Genomic DNA, 13,379 nt, shown 5'->3' with positions numbered 1-13,379 from the left:
CATTCTGCTCCTCAGAAAGGCAGTAGAACCTGGCGATTTTGGAGTTAGGCATAGCTGGGTCCACACTTTGACTTTGCATTGTTAGCTGCTTGACTTCTCTGAGCCTCAGTTTCCCCTTTTATGAGATGAGCATAAAAGGAGTACCCATTTAACCTTGCTGTGAGAATTTAAGGAGACAGTGCTCGCCAAGGTCTAGCACAATAACTGGCCCAGAGTAAACTCACTTGAGTAGGAGAGCGCTGCAGTGTCAGATCAGAGATGTGGGGCTTTGCCATTCCTGTACTGTGTGGCCTTGGCCAAGCTCCGCAGCGTGTGGTTCTGTCTGCAGGAACTTCCACGTCTGGAATGAAGCCTGGTTTGTGCGGCCTGACCTGGGCCCTTCGTACAGTGGATGGCAGGTTCTGGACGCCACCCCGCAAGAGAGAAGCCAAGGTAACCAATCTTCTGTCAGCCGGCTGGTGCCCCCCTTCTCTGGGTTTGGCTCTAAGTCATGACCTCTCAATCTTTACAATGGTGGAAAGCGGCACAGCAAAATCACCTAAATCTTCTCTGCCTTTGGAGGGCACAGAGAGGGATTAAAACAAAAATATTTCAAAGTAGATTTTCCTTTTAATTGGCTTGGTTCAGGCTGCTATTTAAATGAATGACATCCCTGCTCCCACACAACTGCTGCCAAGGCCCTGGCCCATGCCTGGCAATAGAGAAGGGAACGGTCCCCTGCTAACAGTGATTCTCCCACACAACCTCTATTAGCCCATCCCTCCCAGCACAGAAACCTTCCGTTTCCCTTCGCCTTGGGACTTAGCCCAGATTCCCTGGCTCAGCTCCAGGCCACTATGCTCACAGCCCCCAGCACCCCTCTCACCTTCCGGGTGTCCCCTGCCAGGCTGAGCTCTCCTTCTCTCAGGCTGGCCCTTCCCCGACCCTGTGTCCCCACCTGTTGCCACTCTCCCATCAGATCTTGGGCATCGGGCTCTCCAGGAACCTTTCCTCTTCCTTCCCTTGACCTCCAGAGCATTCTTGTCCTTTACCTTCATTTTCAGTTGTTTCTTTCAAACTTAGAAAAATTATAAAAGTCATATATGCACATGGTTAAAAAAAAAATTCAAATCATTTCAAAAGACTTACAATCAAAATGAAGTCTTACCCCCCTCCCTTGCTGCAACATCTCTACCAGAAGCAATGAGATTCAGGGAACTTGGGTGTGAGGAGGGTAACTTCCAGATATTTTCTAGGCCACTATTCAAACTTCTCACTGCAACTCATTCATTAGTGGTTATAAAATCAAGTTAATGGGTTGTGACCATTGTTTTAAGAAATGAAATAGAATAGCATGGAAAGGAGTGAGGAGAGGAAAGAAAAAGAAACTATCAGAGTGTATTGGATATTAAGAATAAGAATTGTCCTCTGGAATTTTTGTTTCAGGACCATATATGTGCCATGATATAAAATCTTATTTCTAGAGATCATGGTAAAAAAAAAAAAGAAGAAGCTGAAAGTCACTGTCACTGTTTCAGACTTATAGAAGTGTGTGTGTTTGTTTTATAAACACAAATGGAATAATATTCTTCTATTCTGCTGTAACTTGCTTTTTATCATCTGGGCATTTCACGAAGGAAACTGTATCTGTGTATCTATACCTGCATCTACATCTATGTCCTTCCATCCACCCATCCATCTATGAATCTATCTACCTATCTGTCCATCTCTCTATGTATCCACCCACCTACCTGCCTATCTGTCTGAGCTAGCTATGCTGAGTGCTCAAAAAGGGAGGTGATGGTCAGGGCCTGGGAGCCCAAAGAAGCAGGACATCTCTGTAGGCTGGGTTTGCAGAGAAGTCTTCCAAAACAGGAGGGTGAGATTTAGGAAGAATATTTGCGGAGTAGAAGAGAGGCAGCCCTGAGCTGCCTGACTGACTAGTCAGACTTTCCTCTTTAGGAAACAGACTGAGGGCAGGGGGATAGCACAAATTATGCACCTACAGAATGCGGGAGTGGGCCGTCTTCTGTGGAGCTGAAGTCTGAGCAGAGTGCTATTGCACAAGATAACAGTAGCCCCAGAGGGTCTTGCTGAGTGCCCAAAGAGGAGAGCAGACAGTCAGGGTTGAAGGAGTTTGGGGTAAAGGCAGGGGAGCTTGGCAGTGGGAAGGGCTCCCAGAGGAGCAGGCCATGAGCAGGCTGTTGCAGAGGGGCCTGGCTTTGGCATGCATCCAACCTCTGCACCCTGGCCCCCAGGGGTATTCCAGTGTGGCCCTGCTTCGGTGATCGCTATCCGAGAGGGTAACGTGAACTGGGACTTCGACATGCCCTTCATCTTTGCGGAGGTCAATGCCGACCGCATCACATGGATCTACGAGTCAAATGGTGCCTTGAAGAAGAATTCCTCAGACACTCACAGCGTTGGCAAATACATCAGTACCAAGGCGGTGGGCAGCAACTCTCGCATGGATGTCACCGAAAAGTACAAGTATCCAGAAGGTAGGAGGGGCTTGGATGGGCTGTGCCACCCAGGGCCTGACGGTGGGAAGACAGCCTTGAGGCGGGAGAAGGAAAACTTGCTCATGCTCCTCCTGCTTTCTCAGCCAGCTGTGCCTGAATGTTAGGACTGCTCCCTGGCATCTAATGCCCAGTTCCCCAGACTGTTTCCTGTGGGGACAAAACCATCACAGGCAGACACGGTGCCAGCGGAAGTGCGCTGAAGGACTCAGGCAGCTGTCAGTCTAGCTCATCTCCAGCTGTGTCCCTTTGCCAATTGCACCATTGGGATGACAGCCCCATGATTGAACAACACAGGGAGAAACATGGCCCCCACAGAAGACCCCCTAGGGGTCTCTGTCAGCCCACTCCCCTTGCCTCTGAGAAGCACAAACAGGAAACATCCTCTGAAAAAAGAAATGGACAGTCCCCAGAGACATGGGGACTGCTTTGTCCGCTTCAGTGGCCTCCCTGAAATCCAGATGAGGTGGAGACACCTCCTACACCACGAGGACAATGCCCAAGTCCCTAAGATCGTCAGCATCCACTTGAGTACTGATCCCCTTAAAGTCACCTAGAAGCCTAGTTGGTAGGAGGCCACCTTTAACACAAATTACATATGTTGCTGTTTCAGAAGTTGCTTTCAGTGTTAGCAAATTAATACCTCTGAGGAATCTCAATAGTGACAAAATTCTACATTTGAAGGTGATGTTCATTTTAGAAATAGGCCAAAGTGAATTAACGCTTGCTCTAGCAGGCCAGTCACTCCTTAATGGGATCGACGTGTCACTCTATACGCTTTGAAATAGTTGCTTTAGCAGGTCCTCACTGCCGATTCTGAGGTGTCAAGAAAAGTGTTCTCGAGAAGGTACCCACGTGCACCCTAAAGTAAACCCCACAACTTGATGCCCTGGATGGCTGCTGCTGCTGGCTGCCATATACAAAAGAGGGAAGCTGAGCAGTGGGGGTAGGCTCCAAGTCCAGAGGATGAGCTGCTGGGTGTGGGTCCTTTGCAGGCACCAGAATAATGAGATTGGTGCTTTCCGTTAGACCCCAGTGTACCTCTGCAGCCCATTCCTCCCACTGGGGTCATATGGCCTTTCTCTCAGTCAGCAAACATGTACTGAGACCTCCCTGAGTGCCCATTCATGCTCAACTCCAGGAGGCCAGGAAGCACCCTGCAGATGGGCGCCTCCCCCTCCAGAGCTCACAGGCCGGGGGTCAGGCATGAGTGTGACAAGCATTCTCAACAGTGTTCTGATGTAGAAACAAGGGTAGGGGCCAAGGAGCGGATAACCCCGGGCAAGAGGTGAACTCTGCCCTACCCCTTATAGCTGTGCAACCTCAAGCACAGTTCTTAGCATCTCTGATCCCTCACTTCCTCACCTGTAAAATGAGAAGAGCAAGGCCTCTCTTCAAGGGGATTTAAATGAGCTAGTATATAGATAGTATCAAGGGCAGTGCCTGGCCCATAGTGAGGACTTAATAAATAGTGATGGTTTTTATCAACTTGAACATCTGCAGCCTCATCAGAATGACCTCCCAAAGGGATTTTTGAAACACACTGCCTATACAGTTGTGTGATGCTGTGGGGCACCTTACCTGAGTGTCACACCTTAATTCCACTTCTTGGGGGCTCTGACTGTCCCAGCCAAACCTCCTGAGCAATGAGGAGGGACCACAGCCATGTGGAGGAATCCCTGCTGGACCCCTGGCAATGGCCCAGCCCCTGTGTGACAGCAGGACTGATCACCCCACCTGTTGTTGCCCAGCCTCCCTTACCTAATGATGCTAGCTTGTGTCTGATGGCCGCAGGGAGGAAAAGCCCATAAAATGGGTTGCTAAGCATTTGCGCAACAGCAACACCAAAGGAAAAAACAGTAGCAGGAAGCTTAGTCTTGAGTAAGCCTGGCAGGTGACCTATATAGGTGTCTAGGCTCTGAGACTCATTGTGCAAACACAACTGCTTCGAGGTTCTGGGCACAGAGGCTCAGCTCCCTGCTCAGCCGTCAGACCTGGGTGTGGATTTACAGCTCGGCTAGAGAATGGGAAGGCACCGAAAGGAACCCAGCCCACCAGGAGCTATCAACTTGGGTAATTTGGCTGCCTGTCTTCTTTTCAGCAGGATGTGTGGGAGGAACTACTAGACTTCAGGTCTAGACTTCTGGGGACTAGCCCTCTTTCCACCCCTAATTCTCAGATTACCAACTACTTGGACCAGACACTCCCCTTTAGGACCTTAACCCTAACGTGATGTGCTTAGATGTCTTTGGGGTCTCTGCCAGTTGTTACATGTAACTTATAGGAAAGATTTCACTAAATGATAAAGTGCTTCTAATAAGTCATCTTAAAATTTCACAGGTTTGTTGGGGAGGTTAGGGGCAGGAGCGTAAATGGTCTTTCTTCTTTGTGTTTCTCTGTCCATGTTACTGGAAGGTCAATATCTTCTCCTTGTTAGTGGATCTATCTTCTGGTCAAGGTAAGGAGACTTATGTGCACTGTGTGGTCTACCCTGACTCCAAGAGGCTTGGAGCTGGTTATCAGCACTTTGTGCCCCAAGAGCCGTGATTTTTTGGCCATGATCTTGGCCATTTTCTGGGGACTATTTATAGTATCACATTTAGCAGCACCCACAGCAAAGGCTGAACCCATCCTGCGGTTCAGCCTCTGTGTTTTTGAAACCTGAATTCTCTCAACAATTAAACTAGTCGTAACCTGGAACCATACCAACTGTGGGAAGTTCTTGTCAACTGACATAGACAAAAGTTCCACTCTCCAATTCCCAAAGCATCATTAGAAATAAAGCAGAATAACATAATAAAGTGGTTTGGAATTTTTTTCAGTGAGGTAATTCTAAATCATAGTTTTTTCACTTATGAACTCATTCTAACTTTTTTGAGCTCAGACTTGTTATTTTTTTAAATTATCAGTTTGTTCTTTGGGCTTCCCTGGTGGCTCAGATGGTAAAGAATCTGCCTGCAATGCAGGAGACCTGGGTTCAATCTCTAGGTCAGGAAGATCCTCTGGAGAAAGGAATGGCTACCCACTCCAGTATTCTTACCTGGAGAATTCCATAGACAGAGGAGCCTGGTGGGCTACAGTCCATGGTTGCAAAGAGTCAGACATAATGACTGAGCGATTAACACCCACTTTGTTCTTTAAGTCTCACAAAGGACTTTTTATTAAAAGAAAGAAAGGAGGGAAGGAGGAAGGAATGAAGGGAAGGAGAGATGGAGAGAGTGAAGGAAGGATGGGATCTAACCTAATTAACCTAAGCCAAATATCAAGCTAGGTATTTTATGCAACTTTCCCTACAGCTCGATGGAAATTTGAGCTGATTGGAAGAGTTGGGCTCTGAGTTAAGGAGAATGAAATGGAGACCTGGGGGAGGTCAGACACTTGCTTGGAGGTCAGACACATGTTAAGGAGGGTGAAATGGGGACCTGGAGGAGGTCAGACACTTGCTTGGATTAGAATCATTGTGCAAGCAGCAGAACCACTGTTAGTTCCAGGCCACCTTTCCAGGCAGGGCACTGTTCTTTGTTCACATTACCACCACATCTCTGAGATACTTCTCTGTTTTCCCACCACACAGGTTCCAGCCAGGAAAGACAAGTGTTTGAAAAGGCTTTGGGGAAGCTTAAACCCAGAGCGTCATTTAGCGCAACATCTGCAAGCAGCCTGGCAAGAGAGGAACGGGAGCCTAGCATATCTGGGAAGTTCAAGATCGCTGGTGTACTGGAAGTGGGCAAAGAAGTCAACCTGATCCTAATGCTCAAAAACCTAACAAGTGATACCAAGACAGTGACGGTGAATATGACAGCCTGGACCATCGTCTATAACGGCACACTTGTACACGAGGTGTGGAAGGACTCTGTCACTAAATCCCTGAATCCTGAAGAAGGTAATGCAACCTGTAGGCTGCTGGGATGCCACATATTCATGGTAGCTGGTATTCTCTTGGGGTTGGAGCATTCCTATTGGAACCAAATCAACTGATTAAGGAAGGAAACAGCACATCGTGAGCAGTACAAGTGGGGGTGGTGCCAACCAAAATACTTTCATGCCCTGGAGGAAAAAGGAGGAAGACATTGGCAGTTAATAGGCAAACCACAATATCCCTCACATACCATTTTGCCCAGTGTGCAGAGCGCTTCCTTATATGCTCTTATGTACTATCACATTTGACCTTCTACAAGGACAGATTTCAGCATTCCTTTTACAGAGCCAGAAACTGAGGCTTGGAGAGACTGTGATTCCCTTAAATGATTAAGTGTCATAGCTAGTAGGTGGCAATGCCAGATCCTGGTCCTAGACTTCCTAACACGAAATCCAGTGCCACCACCCATTTTCTAGGTTTTACTGCTGCGACCCCTTCCCCTTTCCAGCTCCCACCCTACCTTAGCCCCATCCCACAATGAATCACTTTCCGGGTTTGACCCTAGAAGGGTTGCAACATACCATGAGGGCTTGAATTCCCACCAGTGTTCCCCCACAGCTCCAGTGGGTGGGTGAAGTTTCTTGATTTCCAGAGACAGTGATGGGTTTTCTTGGAGGCCTGAGCCTCTGGGAGGAAGAGTGAGTTGGTTCTCCTGGGTAGCACAGATGGGAGGGGAACGAGGTGGAGCAGAGAGAGGCTCGGGCTGTGAAAGGATTAGAAGGCAGGTGTGCCCTGTAAAATCCTTCAAGCTGTCATGAAAAGCCTGGACTTAACAAAGCAGATTAATAAGGGTGGGGTGGCTATTTGCTTCACATAAGGAACTAATAAAAACTGATTACTTATACAGCCCATCTTGAAAAAATTTTGTCTACAGAGAGACTGAGAGGTATCACACCTGTCAGAAGGCAGCATCCCCTAGCAACCTGTCTTCTGGCAGAACTGAGCAGAAATCTTCCTTATAACAAAAGTACCCAGCTGGCTGTTATTTACCTTCAAAGCTCAAGGGAAGAGCTATTTTTGTAGGCCAAAAATAAGTTATGTGAGGGAAACGCTTTTTAAAAAGCTGTACTTCTACAAGAGGCAACAGAGTTAAATGGGAAGGCAGGAGGAGGCAGGCAAAATGGTCTTGGAGTCCTGACATCATCACCTACTCTCTGGATGACTGTTAAGTCTCCCTCCTTTCCTGAGCCTCAGGGTTCACTGGCCAAGGGAGCTGGACCAGTGGATGCCAGGGCCTGTTGTCTCCATATTTGGGGCAGGCTGGGTAAATCCCTCCAGTGCTAAAAGCTGAGACAGCTCCCTCATTTCAGCCTCACCTCAAGGAGTGTGTGACCTGTAGGTGCCGGGGACCCCCCCGACCACCTAGCATGACTGCATGAGGGAGGGGGAGAGCACCCAGAGGCAGGCGAGGCCCCCGGTTGCTTGCCCAGTGAGTCAGAGAGGGGTCTTGGGGCTTGGGGAGGAGCCAGAGAAACGGAGAAAAGCTGGGGAAGGCCCTTCCATCTGAGGGGAGCTTGTGACTCAGCGCACGGAAGTGGTAAGCACCTGTGGTGTCAAAAGGACAATGAGAAGTGTGGGAAGGAACAGTCTTTTGAGAAAGAGGTTGACACAGGACCATACTGAGGGGTCTGAACTTTATTCCTGAGGCAGTGAGGGACCACAGGAGATTTTTCAGGTGACACAGAAGAAGAGTGACATGATTTGGGGGAAAAGTGCTTCTAAAGCCCACCTGACTGGTGTGTGTGGGTGACTTGGAAGCAGGAGAGACCAGAAGTAGGGTGGTGGTTCAGATGCTGTTGCAATAGGATCCCAGGCTATACGGTCACCTGAGAGGACCGAGCTCCTATGTAGCCAGCCCCTGGCTTCCCTTGCTAGTTATTATCATGTTGTCATCATTACTGTTTTCCTTATTGGGCAATGAGTTAATACTCATATTCTTCCCTGCCCCTTAGATGGAAATTTGCCCTCTGATATTTACCAGGACAGGGAGGAAGCCTGAGGGAGGAAATCCTGAGGGAGGATTCCTCCTGGAATCCACCTAGCCAGCCAGCTTCTTGGTCTCAGGGCCCCCCCTCTGCAGCTGGTATGAAGCAGGCAGGTGTTCCCCCAGGGCCCGGCAGGGAGGACTCAGGCAAGCCTGGGCTCCAGGTGCTCCCGGCCAGCCCACACTGGCTCAGCTTGGCATCAGCTTTTAAGGTTTCAGAAGCCAACCCCACCCCCTCTCACCCTGCTCCCTGGTTTCTTCTTCCAGAAATAGAGCACCCTGTAAAGATCACATATGCTCAGTACGAGAAGTACCTGAAGGCGGACAACATGATCCGGACCACAGCCGTTTGCCAGGTCACCGACGAGCCTGAGGTGGTGGTGGAGAGGGATGTCATCCTGGACAACCCCACCCTGACCCTCGAGGTAAAGGGATGCTGAAGGGGCACTGCTCTGTGCTAGCCCAGCCCTCCCAGACCACAAGGAAAGCCCTCTCTGCTGACAGGCCAAGCACAGGGCCCACATTGGCTCCAGCCTCTGCCAAAAGATCAGCCAAGAGTTCTGCTCAGAGCAGTGTCCTTGGGAAATCCCAGTGGTCCAGTGGTTAGGACTCCATGCTGTCACTGCCAAGGGTGCAGGTTCAATCCCCAGTCAGGGAACTAAGATCCTGCCAGTGGCACAGCACAGCATGTCCTTGCTCCCTCTCTGGAAGGATCCATGGGCATGTTGCCCTGCGGCTTCTTTGGTTGCAGCTCTAGACCCACTGGGGATGCCAGTTGAGGAGCAGCTGGAGGGCTCTTCAGCTCACTTGCTCTGAACATCTGCTGTGTCCTGGGCTGTGCCAGGCTCAGGAATCACAGAAGATCTCAAGAGCTGGGTCCTGCTTTCAGGGAACCCACAGCCCAGCCCCCAGACACATTTGTAGAGCAAATCAGAAATGGGCATAACTCACATGCATCTCTTGACTCTAGACCCCAGAGTTACAGAATTGTAGACTCTTAGAAACCTGGTCTTAAGCTCTCATGCCCTTCCATTTCACACATGAGTAAACTGAGACCCAGAGAGAAAGGAATTGCCAAATACTGCCAGAGCAAGGGCTAGACCTCAGGCCCTTTCCAAGACATCTGGCCAATCCATACCCAGCAGCAGCATCTCCCCAGTAGTTGACAATGAGGATGCCTCATTTTTTTGGCTGCAGGCTCTGCTCCCAGGCTCCCTCTCAGGAACGCAGGCATACGGGCTCTCACAGGTCTGTGAGAGGCACTTGGGACCACTCTGTCCCTTCCTCAGCACTGGTGCTGGAAGTACGGGGCTGACTCCAAGCCTATCCCTACCCACACCAACCTCAGCCCAGGATGGAGGCAGCCAGAGCCAGACAGCCCAAATCTAGGGATGACGGGCTGGCAGGCAAGGATAGGCAGATGAATGGATAAGGAAGATGGGGTCTTCCCTGGGGACCCCAGAGAGCTTCATGGGTTAGACTCCTCACAAGTCTGCTGCACCATCTGCCCCAGAAGTCTAGACAGCAATTGCCTTTTTTGTTGTTGTTGTTCCATCACAATGTCACTAGAATCCCTAGCCCCAGATTTCTAGAGTAACTTGTGACTGCCTTCATTCCACCCTCCCTAAGCTACACCCCAGCTTCAGGGATTCCTGATGTCAGACAGATGACAGGGGGACCCAGGGCCTGCTCCTTGACACTAGCCTGAAATAGAGCTCTCTCATTGTCCTGGTTAGTCTGGACTGTGCTTCAGAATGGGGGCCAGAGTGATCTACCATCTCCAAGGTTAGGGAGAGGGAGCCACCCCCGTTCTAGGCCCATCATGGTGGTTGTGAAACAGAAAGAGGCCCCTCCACCAGCAGGACCAGAACAGAGCATCTGGGCTCCAGGCTTGCCTTCTGTCCCACCCACCTAGTTTTCATCCAGGATTGTAGAAGCCTCTCCGGTTTCCTAGGGTGTTTCCAAGAATCGTGCCCCACCCCTGTAGAATGACAGGGAGCAAGTGCCGTTTGCCATTTTTGAGGCTGTGAAATGAAACATTCAGGGTGAAAGTTATCAGTGTTTGATAAAGTTAGTTTCTCCCCCATTATATTTCCTTATCCAGTATCCTCAAACTTGCTTATAGCTTTCTCTTTTTTTCAAAAATTTGCTCTACATCTTTTAGATGTCCATATCAAATCAGCTTCATCTTTCAAGAGAACGTTAACATCTTTTAAAAGGAAATCAGAATACACACAGCCTGGGAATTATTTAATCCTTTTTTAAAATATCTGCTCTTTCTTCTTTCAGACATCTTTGTATGAATTTGCTCTTAGCACAACTTCTCCTTTACTTTACCTTCAGAGAATCAAGATGATCTAATCTTGACTGAATGAATTAATGCAGAGCTGACTCAGAGCAGGGCACGTGGGTGATCTGTATGAAAAGATAATAATTTGGGCAACACCCTATTGTCTTATTTATGATTGGGAGTAGGCATTGAGGACTTTAGAACCAGATCATACAATCTGAACTGTATTTCAAAGGCTGACATTCTTCACATTGGCCCATGACCTACTGACAATATCAGACACAGGTTTCTGGGGTGGCTCCTATCCTCTTCTTTGGGTGTATTTATAGATTTAGGTCAATAGGATAGAGTGCTAAGCAGTCATAAAGAAAGGAAAATAAATATAGGAAAATCTCAAATTGAATATCAGTGTGAAAAAATATGGCAACATTTATATATATTCTTGGGTCCCAATGGCATAAAATTATGCTTCACCCTTCAAATCATGTCATACACCTAATGAGTTCCATGGGAGAAATTGTGGTATAGACCATGGTCTCTAAAACATTTCAATTATGCACAAATTATTGGCAGGCATTGCAAAGTCTAGCAAGAAGAGAAAACGGCTCTGGAACCAGAAATCTCTGTTACTGGGTCAATCTGAACTGCAGGTTTATTACTATAAAAGGGTTGCAGGGAGAATTGGTGGCAAGAAAAAGGAAAGCCAGATGAACAAAAAGCAGCTACCTCTGCTGCTGCTGCTAAGTCACTTCAGTCGTGTCCGACTCTTGGCAACCCCATGTTCTGCAGCCCACCAGGCTCCTCCGTCCATGGGATTTTCCAGGCAAGAGTACTGGAGTGGGGTGCCATTGCCTTCTCTGCAGCTACCTCTAGGGATCCTCAAAAGAAAACTCTACCCGTCACCTAGTTTCAGTTTCTGTTTCCAAAACACATTCCTCTGCATCCATGATCTCATTTGTTCCTTTCTAGTCCAAGGAATGAGGAAGGGAGGGATAAGCCCTCTTTATCAGGGAGGGAGTCAAGGCCCAGGGAGGTGATGCATCTGCTCAGGCTTGGCTGCTTCTCAGCAAGAGTGCAAGCTTTCATCTTTGGGACCAAACAAATAGTCCAGGTTGCTTCTCTGACCAACCCCTGATAAAGGGCCCTGTGCAGACCACATGTCTGGGAAGCGGGGGCTGCCCTTCCCTAGATGAAATGAGAAAAGGCCTCCGAACCCAGCTGGGAACTTAAGTGCTTTCAGCTGCTGCAACCTGCCGCCTCTCCGTCTGGGCTTGGGTGTCCTGTCTGTAGCCTGGGGATGACAGCAATTTCTTAGGGACCCCCTGCATGGATGGCACTGGCACTTAGGAGGACTAAACCAAATGGTCCTCCCTTCCTTTGTCCCCAGCAATATCTTTCCCATGACCAAGTCTCAGGCACCACCCCATCGGCTTTCAAGGGCAGATGAGACAAGCAGTCTAGCCCTGACCCTGTCAAGCCCTGTCCCCGCAGGTGCTGGACGAGGCCCGGGTGCAAAAGCCCGTGAACGTGCAGATGCTGTTTTCCAACCCACTGGATGAGCCAGTGAAGGACTGCGTGCTGATGGTGGAGGGCAGCGGCCTGCTCCTGGGCAGCCTCAAGATCGAGTGAGTCCCACACTGAGGGGCTGGTAGGGGATGGTGGGAGGGGGTCAGAGGGACCTCCCCGGAACCCCAGGCAGGGTAGACAGAACTCTGCTAGCCTCTGAACTTGGGAATCTGCCCATAGGGATGCACACTTGCATTTGGTTTAGGGGTACACCAAACTTGAACTCAAAAGAAGTCCAGGCCTTCAGTGCTTGGAGCTGGTCCTTCTATCTGGGAGCTCATGGGACCCCTACCTTCCCTTGCTGAGGGGGTCCCAGGGCTGAAAGGGCTCAATGACCCAGGGAGGCAGCTAGAGGGAGTTGAAGGAGCAGTGACCTTGACCAGAGGACTTGAGGCCTCACACTGACTCCTACCCTTCTCCATCAGCGTGCCAGCCCTGCGCCCCAAAGAGCGGTCCCGCGTGCGTTTTGAAATCCTGCCCACCCGGAGTGGCACCAAACAGCTGCTTGCCAACTTCTCCTGCAACAAGTTCCCCGCAATCAAGGCCATGCTGTCCGTTGATGTGGCTGAGTGAAGGGCCCAGGTGGCCCCAGACAAACTTGGGAACACGGAGCAGGCAGGACTTGCCTGTGGAGTGAGCCCCTGCCATAATCATTATCAAGCCTGGGAAACACTCCATCCCCCAAGGCGGCCTGGATCCAGAACTCCAGCCTCCAGCACACACCCCTTCCCTCGCTCCCAGGCTGGGCTGGTTCCATCCTGGCCCATCACTTGATCACTTTTGCACGTTCCCTGAGCTTCTCCCCGATGCTGCCTGGTGTGTGAGCCCCATGGCCCTGCTCAGCCCTTATGCCCTCAATGTTGTGGGCACAGAGTGGCACCTGACCCAGCGACTCTCCAAATGGATCCTGGGGGAGAAGACGGTCTGGACTGTTTGCTGATCCCCAGCCTGCAGTTGGCACTTTCCTGCTCCTCCCCTGGGTCACTGTGGAGTTGGGGGGGATGATGGTTAGCCATCCATTGTGACACTCACAACTGCCCTCAAAATAAATGTTAAAAAGAGTGTGATCACACAGCACTGACTCTACAAGACTGCTGCTTCGCCTAAGGTGGTAGAGAAGGA

General features: G+C 49.7%; 1 protein-coding gene across 1 annotated transcript in view; it reads left to right on the top strand.

Annotated features, from left to right (window-relative positions):
* The window catches only part of TGM3 (transglutaminase 3), a 30,124-nt gene extending 16,968 nt beyond the window's left edge, over positions 1-13,156 (top strand). The window contains exons 7-12 of the mRNA XM_061125779.1: positions 329-432; positions 2,238-2,480; positions 6,073-6,381; positions 8,669-8,826; positions 12,183-12,316; positions 12,683-13,156. Of these exons, the coding sequence (XP_060981762.1) occupies positions 329-432; positions 2,238-2,480; positions 6,073-6,381; positions 8,669-8,826; positions 12,183-12,316; positions 12,683-12,830 (1,096 nt within the window). The 3' untranslated portion in view covers positions 12,831-13,156. The remainder of the gene's footprint in view (positions 1-328; positions 433-2,237; positions 2,481-6,072; positions 6,382-8,668; positions 8,827-12,182; positions 12,317-12,682) is intronic.
* Positions 13,157-13,379: the final 223 nt, after the last annotated feature.

This window comes from Dama dama, chromosome 23 (genome assembly GCF_033118175.1).
Source record: "Dama dama isolate Ldn47 chromosome 23, ASM3311817v1, whole genome shotgun sequence".
Taxonomy (NCBI): domain Eukaryota; kingdom Metazoa; phylum Chordata; class Mammalia; order Artiodactyla; family Cervidae; genus Dama; species Dama dama.
The sequence above is the reverse complement of the archived record's forward strand: the minus strand, read 5'-3'. Positions and strand labels throughout refer to the sequence as shown.